At 34.9% G+C, this 16149-nt stretch overlaps 1 protein-coding gene across 1 annotated transcript; it reads right to left on the reverse strand.

Moving 5' to 3' along the window:
- Positions 1–5228: 5228 nt before the first annotated feature.
- Positions 5229–6167, reverse strand: LOC128120063 (olfactory receptor 6C3-like). The gene has a single exon (XM_052753815.1). The coding sequence runs from the start codon at positions 6165–6167 to the stop codon at positions 5229–5231; it is 939 nt and encodes a 312-aa protein (XP_052609775.1).
- Positions 6168–16149: the final 9982 nt, after the last annotated feature.

Here is a 16149-nt window from a genome sequence, read left to right on the forward strand (position 1 = left end):
TTATTCTATATCTACTTTCCTTTTTCTGTTTTATGGTAATTTTATCATTTTATTATAATAATAATGCATATTCCTTGTTTTTTGCTACTAGTAAAATATTTCTGTAAAACACTATACAGAGTTTGTGAGTAAAGTTGTGATTAAGGTTTTGGGAGAGTTTGTGTGAACTTGACGAAAATAAACATTTTGATAGCCAGTTTGAAAGACCAGAAAACATTTTAAAAAATCTCTGGCAAAAATGACCCAATGTACAGAATGAGAATGGTGTACTCTGCTTTTATTATGAAAATTCCATGTTTTTGATTTTTGTACTGATATAAAATAAGCTTGATAATTATGAATAATTACAATCTTTAAAGAATTGAACTTCAATATTATATAAAGTGCCTGTGATTCCTGGAGCCTGAAACTACTCAAAAGATGTCTTTTTATAGAGGATATAGGCTCTCCTGAGGCTTTGAAGTCATCATTTACGCTTTGCTTCCTTAGTGCAGATCCATATTTTCTTCTGGAAGAATATGGTTTCAGCCATCACTCTTATGTGCTTTCAACAATTTCACCCAAATTACTTGTAGCTTAACCTCAAAATAATCTGTCTAATATTGAGCCTTAAAAATGAAAATTAACAGTGATATTATATTTTCTAATTTATTTATTTATTTTACATCCTGACCTCAATTTACCCTCTTTCCTCTCCTCCCAGGCCATTTCCTCACCTCCCCTATGCCCCTTCCCATCCACTCCTCCTCCATTTCTATTCAGAAAAGGGCAAGCCTCCCATGGATTTTGACAAAACATGGTTTATCAAGTTATAATAAGACTAAGCACCTCACCTTGTATTGAGTCTGGGTAAGGCAACCCAGTATGAGGAATAGGGTCCCAAAAGCCAGCAAAAGAGTCAGAGACAGTCCCTGCTTCCACTGTTAGGGTGTCCCACAAGAAGACCAAGCTCCATAACTGTCATATATATATGTATATCTTCAGAGCCAGGGGGTCAAGGACATCACAAGAAAACCCACAGAATCAACTAACCTGGGATCATGGGCTCATAGGTGGAGCCCAGAGACTGAACTGACAACTAGAGAGCCTGCACAGGACTGAACTAAACCCTCTACATATATGTGATATTATATTTTAAAGTAAAACATTTATATAACATATTCAGGACTTACATTATGGAAATGCCCAAATAACAGCCCTTCAAGTATACTAGGTAAGATATGGAGAACTTATTTGATGGCCCAAGATAAGGTTTGAAGGGTCATAGAATGTTGCTATTAAAGACAGATGAAAAATTCTAAATGGTTCCATTTTATTTAATATAACTTTTTCTAGAAAAATATTAGTCTTATATTATTGATTTCTGTAGTGAGAGATGACTTCAATTGTGAGCATTAATACATTAAATAGAAATAAACCAAGGAAAGGTATAGACCATTACATCCCATTTAATAACAAGTTAATAGCAGCAGTCACTACTGTAATGGTTTATGGCAAATGTTTGTTCAAAACCTGATACTTTCAATTCATTAACTAGCTTCTAAGATTAAACATAGATGAAAAAATAAATAACAAAATAGTTATGTTGAAAAATGTTAATTTGCTATTTAGGATGTTAGATGGTCAATTTGATTTCACAAAAAGTATATGGGCTTTGCCATCAGAGAGAGTTAGAGTAAAGCACAGTCATTGAAGAGACCTGTGATAGTGGATTAATAGCTTAATTTCCTTAAAGTCCAGTTTCTCTGTTTAAAATTGAGTTGTAATTACAAGAGATACTTTAAAGTTATATTAAATAAATAATTTATCTTCATAAATGTATGACTCTCAGGCTCCAAGAATAATTGTACTAATTATTTTCTCTTTATTTCGGCTGGAACTAAGTCTCAACATTATGAAGGTTTTTCATAGCATCTGTGATTTATGGAAAGCATTATTTTTCTAGTTAGTATATATGTTAAAAAATTTAATTAAACTTTTTACTGTATTTTTTTTTAAGTCAAAGGTCCCTTAACTGTTCCTGCTTATGTTATTGGTCAAGAAGAAGGAGGTCAACCAGGTGCTGTGAGGGGTCATTTCCACACAGAACTAGACAAGCAGAGTCACTATTGAACTGAGATGTTTGCAGTATGGGAGGGGGTGTACCAAAGGAGAGTAGGGGAGTCGTTAAAAAGATACAGCCAATCCTATCCACCCACAAACTGGTACGTGGGGGTATTTTGGTCTTTTTTAATTAAAGAGGAATAAAAGATCAAAAGTAGTTGATGGAGGGAGGTGGTTGGTTCAGGGAATGGGAGAGACATTTGACAATTGGGGTAAAATGATTGCCCTCCATCTGCTTGGACCGCCTCAGATCCTCTGGTCTGTCAGGAAGAGGGCAGCTTGCAAAACACAAGAACAACTCTGGGACTCCTAGGTACTTCAGGCAGGGGGCTGGAGGAGACTGAAAGGTTTGCCATCAGGGAAGATGATGGGATTGTCTAGTTTCTCTGCCTGCATGCACCTTCACCTAGATTTTTTGAAATTTGTTCTTGATTCCTGTCCGTTTCTTCCTCATGGTGTCTTTGGAACTGGAATATATAATTTTGCTCTTAACAATTGTACCCCCAGGGGCCCAGAAGATCAGCACTGGGTCCTTTTGTCTTGCTCTTCTTGGTCTCACAGGTTGCATTCAAGAGGGTTGTTTGTGCGGGATGGGGAGGTGGGACCCTGGTCCAACAGCATCTTGACAAAGCAGATGTAAGGTCTTCCACAGTTTGGCCCTCAGTACTTAATGGGGTCTCCTTGCCCTCCTCCCTGATGCTAATTTTTTGTACTAACTCAGGCAGAAAAGCACTACCTTCTGGTACTTTCTCACTGTGCTGACAACTTGAGCATTTTCACGTTGATGGCACCATCAACCGCACTTGTCTTCCAGAAGCAAAAGAGAAAGGAGAGTCGCAGAAGAACAGACCCATCTCAGCTGCGGCCGGGGTCCAGCCAAACCAAAACTTTTAATCTCATTTGGCCTTAAAAGATGTATGGTTATTAATAAAGGAAGCATTATGATTCAGAGAAACTTCATAGTTAAAGGTTGTCAAATATAATCTCTGATAACCCCTTAAACACAATTCTATACAACTTGTAATTCAATAAAACATAGACACAAAATAGTAAGTCCTGCTTTTTAATTAACAGAAACGAACACATTTATATAATAAAACAAAACGTACAGTTCTATTAGCTTCTAAATATACCAAACTTCAAAATAAAGTCTGATGTAATATATTTAATTTGATTAAATGTTGAACTTTCAGTTAATGAGTCAATGTTGATGTCCAAGTCTTCCACTCCCTTCTGTATGTTTAATATTTTGAGTTTTACTAACATTCAGAATGCCTGGAATAATGAGTATTAGCTAATGCCAGTTATCCAACTAAGAGAAACACTTCTAAAAGTCACTTTTAGTTCACTTTTTTGAACTAGTTTGATGTTAATGTAAATGTTTCTGTCTTAGTTTTCTTATTTTATTGAAAGTAGACATATTCCTTTGACTAAAAAAAGGAATGAACAAAAATGAAAAACAGAAAAATATAAAATAGAATGCATATCCTACATATTGTTTGGCATATTTCTACATATATTTTATCTACCATCTCTGTAGGCTGCTCAAGGGACTAATACAAAGTACCAGAACAGTCATAAAGGGAATATACACAAAATACAAGGAATATAAAGCATAATGTACATTTGTATTGAAATTAGAGATAAAAACGTTAGCGACAATGACCAATGAGATTAAGAAGAAAATAATGACAAGCCTATAATAGCAAGTATGAATGTGTCTTACCATAGGCTATATTTTTGGAGACAGAGGCAACAAAAATCCAGAATCGAAATTCACACTCAAGGTTCCACAGTAGTTCTGACTTGGGAAGCTACTATACTGTACTAAAAATCAGCATCTCCTTCAAGAAGTTATTCATTTACTCATTTTACTAACACTCATGTTTCACATTTTTCTGTTCAACCTGTTACTCCACAGCAACAGCAGTTTATGAGTTCCTTATTTTGACTGAGTGCTATTTATGTGCCTGGTGAAATGTGAGAGATTAGTACCTTCCTTTAAGAGACCATAATTATATAAACACACTCAAATTAGGCAGTGTTACTGGAAAAAAATTTAATAAAATACTGCAAACCCTTAGTTAAAGTTATGGAAATTATAAAAATAGAGAAAGCATTGGATTTTGTTTCAATTTAAAATTAGGCTATCTTAAGGGGTATTATTGCTCTGAAACTATGTTATGTCGTTCTTTAAACCAGTAAAATGTAATCACTGATTTACATGTCTTGTTATTCAACCTTCCTGAGCATCCTCCACTCATGTATAACAAACAACAACAACGACACACCATGGAAAATTTCCAAGGGAGCTATGAAAATTAAGATATGAAATAAAATACACTCAGTCAAAAGATGACATAGAATAAGTGCTTTATAAAAGCACTGTATTGTGGAGGAAATTCTCATCAGATTTGTAGGTTTCATCAGAATAATTATGACTACCCTTTTATATTTTCTAAAACCAAACTGACAAATACAGACAATATAAAACACTGCCTACAGCATATGCTTTCAAAATAATTAGGAAATAGAGAAAGTCATGGACTTCAAATTATTTCTAAGTAGAAAAATACATCAGATAAGTGGAACACTTAGATATTCTTTAAAATATTTACTAAAAAACTTACTATAGTTTTATATTAGTATCAGAGAAAAATTCAATGTAAGCTTACCAAGACAGTGTTTAATCCTATAAACCAAGACAATGCAAAATTTTTTATTATCAAGAATCAACACACTGATATACAGTCTCCAGCAAATGGTTTTCTATTCAGAATTGTAAAATATTCTGGCACCTGTGGTTCAGGCTTGTGAATTTAAGTTGCTCAGAAGAATCCAAGAGAATTAAATGTTTCAGACCACTCTGGGCTATGCACCAGACTGTTGTCCCAAAAATGAACCTAACAGTCAAGCAAACCAAGAAAGAGCAAAGAAATGCCAGAACTGTAAACCATCCATTGCTTTAAGCATACACGTGTGTAAAAGAAGTTATGCTGTAGTAATGTTCAGATTAGTAGCAAGCAACACTAATATTCTCAGCAGCATAGGTAGGAACAGGATGAGAGAGTACAATAAAATTCATTTTGTCTTATGCATTACAACATTTCTGTTAACATGTACTCTCATTTGCTTCTATAAAACATTACTTTATGAACTAATTCCTTGAAGGCTTGTTTTACTTGTTGATTTCTCAATGTGTAAATAAAAGGGTTCAACATGGGAGCAATTGAAGTGTTGAGAACAGCCACACCTTTGGTCAGTGATGCCCTTTCATTTGCAGAAGGTTTGACATACATGAAAATGCAGCTTCCATAAGAGATGGAGATGACAATCATGTGAGAGGAACAGGTGGAGAAAGCCTTTTTCCTCTGGCTGGCAGATGGGAACCTCAGAATGGTGCTGATGATGCAGATGTATGACAGGATCACTAGTGCCAACGTGAATAGCAGAGTGACAAAAGCGAAGTAAAAGCCGATCATCTCTAGACTCCTTGTATCTGAGCAGGAGAGCTGTAAAATGGGGAAGTAGTCACAGGAGAAGTGATCGATGACATTAGAAGCACAAAAATCTAACTTGAGGACCAGCATGAGTGGTGGGAAGATGGTCAGAAATCCTGCCAACCATGAGGCGAGGACAAGAAGGGTGCAAACTTTCTGATTCATGATGATGGTGTAATGCAGTGGTTTGCAGATGGCGACATAGCGATCATAAGACATAGCAGTTAGAAGAAAGAACTCAGACACCCCCATGGAGATGAAGAAAAATAACTGAGCCAAACAGTTGTTATAGGAAATGGTCTTGACTTTAGTAATTATTGACCCCAAAAATCTAGGGATGGAAACGCTGGTGAATATAATTTCTAAGAAGGAGAAATTCTGGAGGAAGAAATACATAGGAGTCTTTAACTGAGAGTTTAGCAGGGTGAGGATGACAATGGTTAGGTTTCCAGTGATACTTAGTATGTAAGCAATGAATAAAAAGATAAAAATTACAACCTGAAGCTCTGGATCATCTGTTATGCCCAAGAGCACAAACTCAGTAATCACAGAGTGGTTTTTCATACTGATTTACTGTTAACAGAATCTATTGATAAAAAAGAAATCAAAGTATAAATTTAATACAGAGGAATTTAAAAGTTAAATATTGGTATTACTATATGCAATGAGCTGAAGCAATAGGAATCTTTCTATAAGATTTTTTTTTACTAAATCTTTTCATTCCTACTAAAATATATACAATCATACAGTTATATAAAATATATGTTGTGTGTACAATTGAAAAAGAACATGTATTTGATTTTTGCTTAAAGTCACCTTCATTATTGTTTTATACAAAATATCTATGTTTAGAAACTGGAGATACCCCTTCAAATCACAAATTCTTGCAATGTACCTCACTCAACTTTATATGTAAATTTTTATTAAGACATTGTTTTCAGATTTCGTACAGTTTGTGAAATTATGCTGAATAGATAATGTTAATTTAAAAATCTAATGCCATTTCCAAGCTTCTGTAATTTATTGGTAGAAAATAATCACATAACCACATCTACCAAGCCGCTCTCCTGTTACAATTACTTTTATTCTTAGTATGTATCAGTTTAAAACGACCATGGAAAAACATGTTTGGCACCATGGGAATACAGGAATAGATGAGCTTTGCTTAAAAAAAAAGTGCTGGCTAAGATCAAGGGTAGTATCTGTTCTTAACATGTTCTTAATCTATAGAGATGAAAGCCCAAGTCAGAGAGATTAATTAAAATATAGATAGAGATGAGTAACATGTCTATGACAGTGGGATGCATTTATGTCATTTTAATATTTTTTTTGCTAAGATCACTTTGGGCTTTTCCTTTCAAACTTTTCTGAGTATAAAAAGGAAATTTTTAAGGTCCTTTTTCCCAAATCTCAAAGGATACCACCACCTTTCTTTTCAAGGACTGATCAGAATATGTAAGATTTTCTATAAGATTTACTTTATCCGAACCACAAAGCTCTACACTGTACCATCCTGACTCCAATCCCTTCTATTCTCTCCTATTACTTATCAAACAACATAGAGTCTGTGAATTACATTTTCAATCATATTTGTTGTATAATTTCCTTTATGAGGCAACACATCAGTTGGTAGATGTAAATGGTAAAGCTAATTATTGGTATTATTTAACTTACTATTTTCTGTTTCTCACTCTCAGCATTTAGGAATATATGTGATAAACATATATATTTATCATTAATATGTTCTAAAACTACAGATTAAAAGGCAGAGACTATTATTGTGGTTTGAACAATGATTAAAATATACTGAAAATGTAAAAGTAATAGTAATGTAGTAATATTTTAAAATTCTTGCACTTTTTCCAATAAAACAAGCCTTTAGATGTCAGAAAAATATGCATTTATTCCTAAGTATGGAGCACATGCTTGATATGTTTGATGACACCATCAAACATGTAATCTTAAATTAGTCTTTATTTACTTAAAAACAAGATGAAATATACTCATAGTATTCTTCGAAATAAAGGTTTGTCATCCAGCTTATTCTTGTCTCTATCACACAAAATGTGTCACATAGAAAAAGCACAGGCTGGACTGCTTGTGAGATATCTGGCAATCTCATAAATAGAAGATATTTCTCTTTAATACTTTTTTTTTTGTCTCACAGAAACAGAAACAGACCTGTGACTCAAATTCTAAAGCTTGCTATTATAATCATAAGAATTCTTCAAGCAAATTTAGCAGGGAAACTGCTTTTAGAAACTGGAAGGTGAAACATTCACCTGGTTAAGTTAACTTGAATACTGCACAAAGATAGAAGAACTTTACCTTCTCTGACCAGTGCAGAAATCCTTCGAGACTAGATTGATGAAAGGAAGGAGGCAAGCAGACGTAGGTTCATAAGATGCTGTGGTGTCATAACACATCTTCTGGAAAGCCAAACACTATAAAGAGACAATGGAAAAATTGTACCAGTCAGCTGATAATCTGACCTGGCTTCCCTTTGGCCAAACTAAATTTTCCCATTAAGCAGATAGATGTAGTATATACAGTGAAGGTAATTTATTCTCGATGCCTCTGGGATTAGCCAAATCCAATCCTACAATGACTCTTTGAACACAGGACACTTATTTTATTCATTAGTAAATCTCTCCCACACAGAGAAGGAGTGATAAAAACCATAATATCTTTAAAATTAGAATTGTACTTCAGTTGTATTTTAGTTTGAATTTTATAATTAACATATAAAAATCTAGTATTACAGAAGTATATAGAAACCTATCAATGTATTTCCTACCAGATTTTCATTACCCTCAAGGCTTCAAATATACCAGCATAAAAACAGAATTTTCTATCAAATATTTTTATGTATTAAGGTATATTTTATTTAATCCGTGTTACAAATTTCACAAGGACATAATTATACAATTATGTCACATTAAATATTCTGTAACTCTCTTGCTCTGTCATTTTTTTAGTACACAGTTAGTACTGATGGTATTCTTGTCACATTATCTAGACAAACTCCACTCTTGTGTAACTTCTATGTTGGATACTCAAGGAGTCTTAAATGCAATTCATTAATTTAATTTTTGTTTAAGAACAGGGAATTTGGTATACTAGTCCACCTCAGTGGTTATAATACTGCATTACATTCTGTCTTTTTGCATACATGTGACAATTATTGGTACAATGCATGTATAAACTAACTTTTGATAGATAATTTCATTTCCCTCCTACAAATTATAAGTCCTTGATCTTACATGCTAATCAAAATTGAAAATACTTAAAAATTTTATAAGTAAATGAACAAAATAATATCCTAATTTATTTAATTGAAAAGGTGGTCTAATTCAAATAAGAACATACTTCTTGTGTTTGATATATAGAAATCCAATTTTGCTCCCAAGTAGTAGAATTTAATTGACATTTCTAAAAATATCTTGTAGTTATAAAATAGGATTTTGAAAACATTAAATAAAACAATGTGCAAAAGTTTCATCACAGGGTAGTTCCTGTGTACTGATTGCTAGTATATGAATTATAAAATTCCAAAACTTTCCATATGAGTGCATAACATGAGTATCTGAAGAAACAGGAAAATGAAATGAGGTCACTAGAGGGGCTAATAGATAAGGTAATGGCAGTATACACATGAAAGGGGAAATGGGCAAAACAGTGGTCTAATTAGGGAAGGAGGAGGGAGATGAGAAGAAGAGAAGGGTAAGGTAACAGGTTGGAAAACTTTTAAGGAATCCTCCTGTTAACTATTTAACAATATTTGCAATACGTGCAAGTCTGTGTATATACACACCATTATAGTTTAAATGAAATTTTCTCATCTGGGATGACAACCCTCCTCTGAAGAACCATAGACCTCCAACACCAGGCATGAGAAGTCCCTTTTTGAGTTGTTGGTCAGGATGATCCAAGAGATTCCCAAAACATTACAGGCTGTTGCTTTAGTCCTTGGGTAGCTCCAGTATTGGAAGTTAAGTCTCTATTGCTGGAGACACCATTTATTTTGAACACAGAGCCCAGAGGCCCTGAACTGGATCTGAACTGGATGCTTCCTCCCTGAAGACTAGCTTTCATGGTACCACAAGGCACTATGAAAGTTTCCAAAGGAGGGAAGTAACCAATAGTCCTGCTCATCTATGGTGCCTATGAACCCCAGCAAGGACAAGCATGGCATGATAACTCTAAGAATACAGTAGAGGTATATGTATCTTGGCACTAATCAACATCTCCTTAGTTGGACTTAAGGCCTGCTCAACAATAGAAGAATCATGAAGATACTGGAAACCTAGACAATTATCCGGGCCTAGTGAAGTCATAAATCTTGAAGGGGATCCTATAACTACCACTTTATAAAACCAGCATAATCACTAGATATAAAAATATTTTAGCCAGGTGGTGGTGGCACACTCCTTTAATCTCAGCACTCGGGAGGCAGATCCAGGTGGATCTCTGTGAGTTTGAGGCCAGCCTGGTCTACAGAGCGAGATCCTATAGGCACCAAAACTACATAGAGAAACCCTGTCTTGAAAAGCCAAAAAAAATTTATATATTTGTCCTTATAACCTCAGATGTGAATTTCTCACTTATCATCAAGGAAATTTCTCTCTGAAACAGATGGTGACCATTACAGAAAGTCACAACTAATAAAAATGCAGTTGTGGAGACAGTTCCAATAGATACAGCTACAACAAAATTGCTTCACTTAAGGCTCAGATAATTACAGAAGAGGAGCCAGAAAGATTGTACTAGCTAGGAAAACAGGAAGTTTGAAGTGAGATTGTGTCTTCTTGAAATGTCCGAGAAGCTACACCAATGAAGTCCTACCAACATAGCTGCCTTAACAAGACCTGAACAAGATGGCACCCTTAGACATATCAACACTGAAGTAGAAGAGCTCATGAGGTCTCAACCCTAGATGAAGAACTATAGGCAACTCAAGAATGCCGAGAGTGGGAGAAGTCTTACCCAGGGAAGAGCACACCAGTGGGTTTTCCAATAGCAAGTGGTCAGCCCTGAGAACATATATATACAAGTAGCATTGTGTGTGTAAACAATTAAAGAAAAAGAGGTCACAAATTTAAAAGAGAGCAAGAGGAATGCATGTAAAGGGCTGCAGGGAGGAAAACAAGGAGTGAAATGATATAACTTAAAAAATTATACATAAAAATTTTCATATTCTCTAAAAATAGACATCTTTATTATTGGTTTTTTTCGTGTTCATGAATTGCCTATTAAATGTTTACTTTCAATTGGAAGCTATTTATATTTATTAATATATATGTTTATATATATGTAATTACTGTAATATGTTTCAAAGAATATTATTTTTTGAGTTCTTTGTGGCATTGTTCAAGTACAAAGGATGGTCCAATCTAAGCTGAATTCTTCTTGGCCAATTTTTCTGAGATATTCTTCTCTACATATCTCAATTTTACATAAATATTCCTGTATATTCATAACATCTTGTGTTTTTATGTTTCAGTAGTTAATCTAACCTTAACTACTATTGTTGTTGTTGAAGAAGTTGTATGTAACAATTAATGAAAAAGAAGTCATGAATTTGAAAAAGAGCAAGGAGAGTAATATGAAAGGGTTTGGAGGCAGAAATGGAAGGGGAAATATATAATATTAAATCAGAAAATAAAAGGAATAATTTTAAAAACTAATATATCAACAACTTAGAATAGAAAATTTTGATTTTGACTCATGGTTTCAACTGTGAGCGATGGGATTACGTGGTAGAGTAGAACAGTTTAGATCATGTAACCAATTTAGACCAGGTAACCCAAGAAGAATAATTCTTGCACTAGATGGTTTTCTCCTTTTCAATTTTAGTCCATATAAATTTATCTGTGAACATTATGGCCAATGTTAGGGTTGTGTCTTCCCTATTAGTTAATCCCCTTGGAAAATGCCTTCACAGTATAAACAGAAAAGCGCTTCATTAACCTTTCAGGTGCCTCTCAATCCATTCAAGTTGACAATCAAGATTAACCACTGAATTTCATAATGTTAATAGTCTGTGTCTCTTTCTAATGCTCTGGTTAGTCTTCGTAGGGGTTTATCAATTTAATTGGTCATTTTAAAACCACAGCTTATGGTTTCATTGAATTTTCCTCGCTATCCCTTTACTATCTGCTACAGTATTCATTATTTATTCCCTTCCACTTACAGAGTGTGAACCCTAGTTATGATGCTAATTGTATGCATTTAATTTTAAGTATACATCTATTTGTGTAGATACAGTGTGATTTATTATCATGCATGCATAAACATACAAACATACACATGCACACACACACACTTTGTCACATGTGGTAAAATTTAATTGTTTTCCAAATATACCTTTGATTTTATAAAGCCTATTTAATTAATCTTCAATTTTTGTCACATTTTGAATTTCATATAGTATAAGATATTTTCATTTTTCTTCAACTTTTTAATGCATTGGCTATTTACAATTATATTATTTCATTCTCACATATTTTCTTTTTTAGTTTTTAATTTGTAAAGAGTTTATTTTAGTTAATAGTCCAAGATGTTGTGAACCACTGTGGGAATGTCAAGGCAGCAGGAGCTTAAACCAGCAAGTCACATTATGTCAACAACCAGGAAACAGAGAGATGAATACTAGTTAGTGCTCAGCTCTGTTTTTACTACTTCCTGTGACCAGGATCGCCTGCTCTGATGTGCGATGGTCTGACCACATCAACGAGATAAGCCCCTATAGGTATTCCCAGAGGTCCATATCCTACTTTTATATCTTTATTTGAATTAGTAATTTCTAGCTTGCTTCTATGACCTGTATATAAAATTGTATAATTTCTAGTCCTTCAGTTTGTTAATATCTAGATTAGAGCTGGTCTTTATTATTGAATATTTCATGGTCCCTTGGGAATATTATTGAATGACTATAGTAAGTGAAGGATGGATATAGAAGAAACACAACAAGAACATTTATGATCTAAAAATCTCAGATTTAGAGAGCATATAATATATACAAGTATATTATAAACATATATATATATATAAATATAATATAAATCATGTGAACAGAGAACTAGGAAGGTTAATTTGCTTACTTTGTATAGAAAGGTTGAATAGTAGGATTGTGACTGATAGTGTGTTCTATAGGGCATTGGGTATTGAGATAGCAATATTTAATAGGATTTAGGTCTAAACTGCAGAGGTGTAGATTTGGTTGATAAGGGCACAATGTAATAAAGACAATGCCCCAGGTTCCAAACATCCGTCACATGCACTGAGGACAGGACCTGGTCCCACTGCCTGGATGCCTCCCAAACAGATCAAGCTAATCAACTGTCTCACTTATCCAGAGGGCCTGATCCAGTTGGGGGGCTCCTCAGCCATTGCTTCATAGTTCATGTCTTTCCATTCATTTGGCTATTTGTCCCTGTTCTTTTTCCAACCTTGGTCTCAACAATTCTCGCTCATACAAACCCTCCTCTTTCTTGCCAATTGGACTCCCAGAGCTCCACCTGGGGCCTGGCTGTGGATCTCTGCATCTGGTTCCCTCAGACAAGGTGGGGTGGTGGTGGTGGTGGTGGTGGTGTGGGGGGCGGGAGGGGGAATCCGTGGCTGATATGTAAAATTAAGTTAAATTATAAAATAAAATTTAACAAACCAGTGCCAAATTAAAAAATTTGAGGGGTGTTAATTACACTAGAAGAGAATGATTAAATATGAGAGTGAGTTTTAGATTTAATACATGTTTAAATTAAAATAATTACATCTTTTTTCCCTTTCCCTTTCTTCCCTTTAATCCCTCCCAGATACCCTTCATTCAACCCCTCCCATGCCCCTCCTCAAATTGATAGCCTCTTTTTAAAATTATTATTGTTTTATACATGTACATGTATGCACAATATATAAATATTGCTGTCTGTTTTGTTTTTTTGTGTACTTGAAAAGTGAAAAGACCTACTACTGAAGCAAGTACCACAGACCTAGAAGACAGAAATGAGACATAGAAAAATTCAAGAGCAGAGTTGGCTACAATAGAACTTTGTTGATGAGTATCCCCAGCAGAGTGTACAGTGCTTATATTAATCGGTAGTTTATATCTTACATAGCTCTTGGCTACAGGACCAATTACAAAATAAATAGTTTATTATTTGCTTTTGTTCTTTCTTCTCCAACAGCTTTCTGGGGATTTTCCATTTCACCTTATTTTAGAACCATGAAGTAAGGGCATTGTGACAGTTAATATATAATGCTCAAATATTTTTTTGCGATGTCTGTGAGTATGTGTCTCAGAAGAGATTACCATTTAATTGGTACACTGTCTGGAGAAGATGTTTTCCCCATTGTGGGTATGCATTGTCCTATCTGTTGCTGACTATCATAGGAAAAAATGACAGAAGAGTAAACTTTCCTTCCTGTCTTGAGTCTTATCCATTATTAATGGCCTAAAACTTTTGATAGTAGCTTTACAAATTTATGAACAAACATAGATTTTTATAAGGTTTTGGATGGTATTTATTGTTTATATAAGCACCATGGCTACCATATGTTGAGTAAACTGAAAAGTCCACCTTCTCCTACACTTAGATAGTCCACATGCCTAAAGTCTCAATCAGGTATGAAGCCACTGGGCCCTCCCTCTCAGCTTGTAGAAGTCAATTCCTCTTAATAAACCTCTTTGATGTATCTGATAGCTACTGCTGCTGTGGGGACAGCCTCCAGCAGTACTTGGGCCAGTGAAAGAGGGACACACACACACACACACACACACACACACACACACACACACACACACACACACACACTGTTAAGGTCTTTCTATCATCTTCAGTCTTAGTTCTTTATTTCTTACCTCTTTCTAGATGCATCACTCCTGTCTCTGTGGTTGATATATTGTGCACCCTAATAAACTTATCTGGGGGTCAGAGAACAGAACAGCCACTATATTAAACATAGGTTTAGGCAGTGGTAGCACATGCCTTTAATCCCAGGAAGTGATGGCAGGAAACAGAAAGGTATATAAGGCGTGAGGACCAGGAACTAGAGCCTTGCTATGCTTTTAGGCTTTTAGCACCAGTTCAGCTGAGATCCATTTGGATGAGGAGTCAGGGGTTTCCAGTCTGAGGAAACAGGATCAGCTGAGGAATTGGCGAGGTGAGGTAGCTGTGACTTGTTCTGTTTCTCTGATCTTTCCGCATTCACCCCAATATCTGGCTCCCAGGTTCGTTTTTATTAATAAGACCTTTTAGAAATCCGTCTACATGTCTCTCTTGTTTTCTTCTAACTAATGTTATTTTTCCCTTACAGCTTATATACCCAAGCAAAACCTTTCAGGCAATATAAAAATTATGTGGTTACATCATATTTTTCAAGTGAATGATTACAATGAATAGAAGTAAAAAACAGCATGTTTTCCATATCTCTTACATGATTAAATGTTTTACATGTTACAAGTGAAAAACAAGTTGTACCAAGAACCAACATACGTTCATACCCAAGCAATGTGTTATAGATTAAGAGAGTGAGCAAGCAAGGTATTCTTCTCAGCCAGTTTTTTTGCTGGCAGGCTGCATTTTGTGGTTACAAAGAAAGGACCAATAACTTTATTATTTATCTGAAAAGGTAATCTTACAAGAAACCTTAGAAGAATCACAAATCTGAACTTTTATATATGAAGGACAATCAGTCATCTCTAACTTTAAATCTTTAGGGTGCATAACCAATCACCAAAATTTTTTTTATATCAAGAAGCTGAGGGCAGAAATGGGTATAAGGAATTAATCATCACCTTTGGTCATGAACCAATTCTAAGCAAGAAAGGCACATCAGCTAATAATAATTGGGCTGCTTTGTTCTTGTTCCCTGACCTTAATGAGTCTCTCACTCAACTATGTGCCTTTCTAAAACTTTAGGTGGTTTCCTTGGCTTCAACACTTCAATGGTTTCCATCTCAACAATAGTCACAAAACACCTTAATCTAACTTGTTCTTTAAGGCTTTGTTTCAGCTATGATACACTCCAAAACTTGTGAACACAGCTCATAACATTAAGATTAAAAGAATTTAAGCTAGCTAGGCTATTGGGACTCAATTTTTTTTTTAATCATTAATCTAAGCCACAGTCTATATGGCTCCCCAATAGAAATTCGTGTGTTCTAATTGTGTGGTACTTCCTTGTTTTATTTTTTATCCTCTGTAGCCTCTGCTTTGTGGTGATATTTTATTTATGCTGAAATGTGGTGATATTTTATTTGTGCTTTAATAAATGAAGCTTGCCTGGAGATCAGAGGAAAAAGGCCAGTCATTAAGTAAACAAAGAAGTCAGGCACACACCCTTAATCCAATCACTTGGCAGGCAGGATCTCTGTGTGTTCAAGGCCACACTGGAAATAGAGCCAGGTGTGGTGGCACACACTTTAAATTCCAAAAGGAGTTAACCACGGAGGTCTGTAGGTCTGTACAGATAGACAGGAAGTGACAGAGCTATGCAGGAAGAGGAAGTAATGTAGCTGAATGGAGAGACCAAATCGGATGGCAGAACA

Source organism: Peromyscus californicus, unplaced genomic scaffold (genome assembly GCF_007827085.1).
Source record: "Peromyscus californicus insignis strain IS unplaced genomic scaffold, ASM782708v3 Scaffold_24__1_contigs__length_46423439, whole genome shotgun sequence".
Classification (NCBI taxonomy): domain Eukaryota; kingdom Metazoa; phylum Chordata; class Mammalia; order Rodentia; family Cricetidae; genus Peromyscus; species Peromyscus californicus.

What these genes read in the sequence shown, in the direction of transcription:
- LOC128120063 (XM_052753815.1), bottom strand. Translation starts at nt 6,167, where the DNA reads ATGAAAAACCACTCTGTGATTACTGAGTTTGTGCTCTTGGGCATAACA.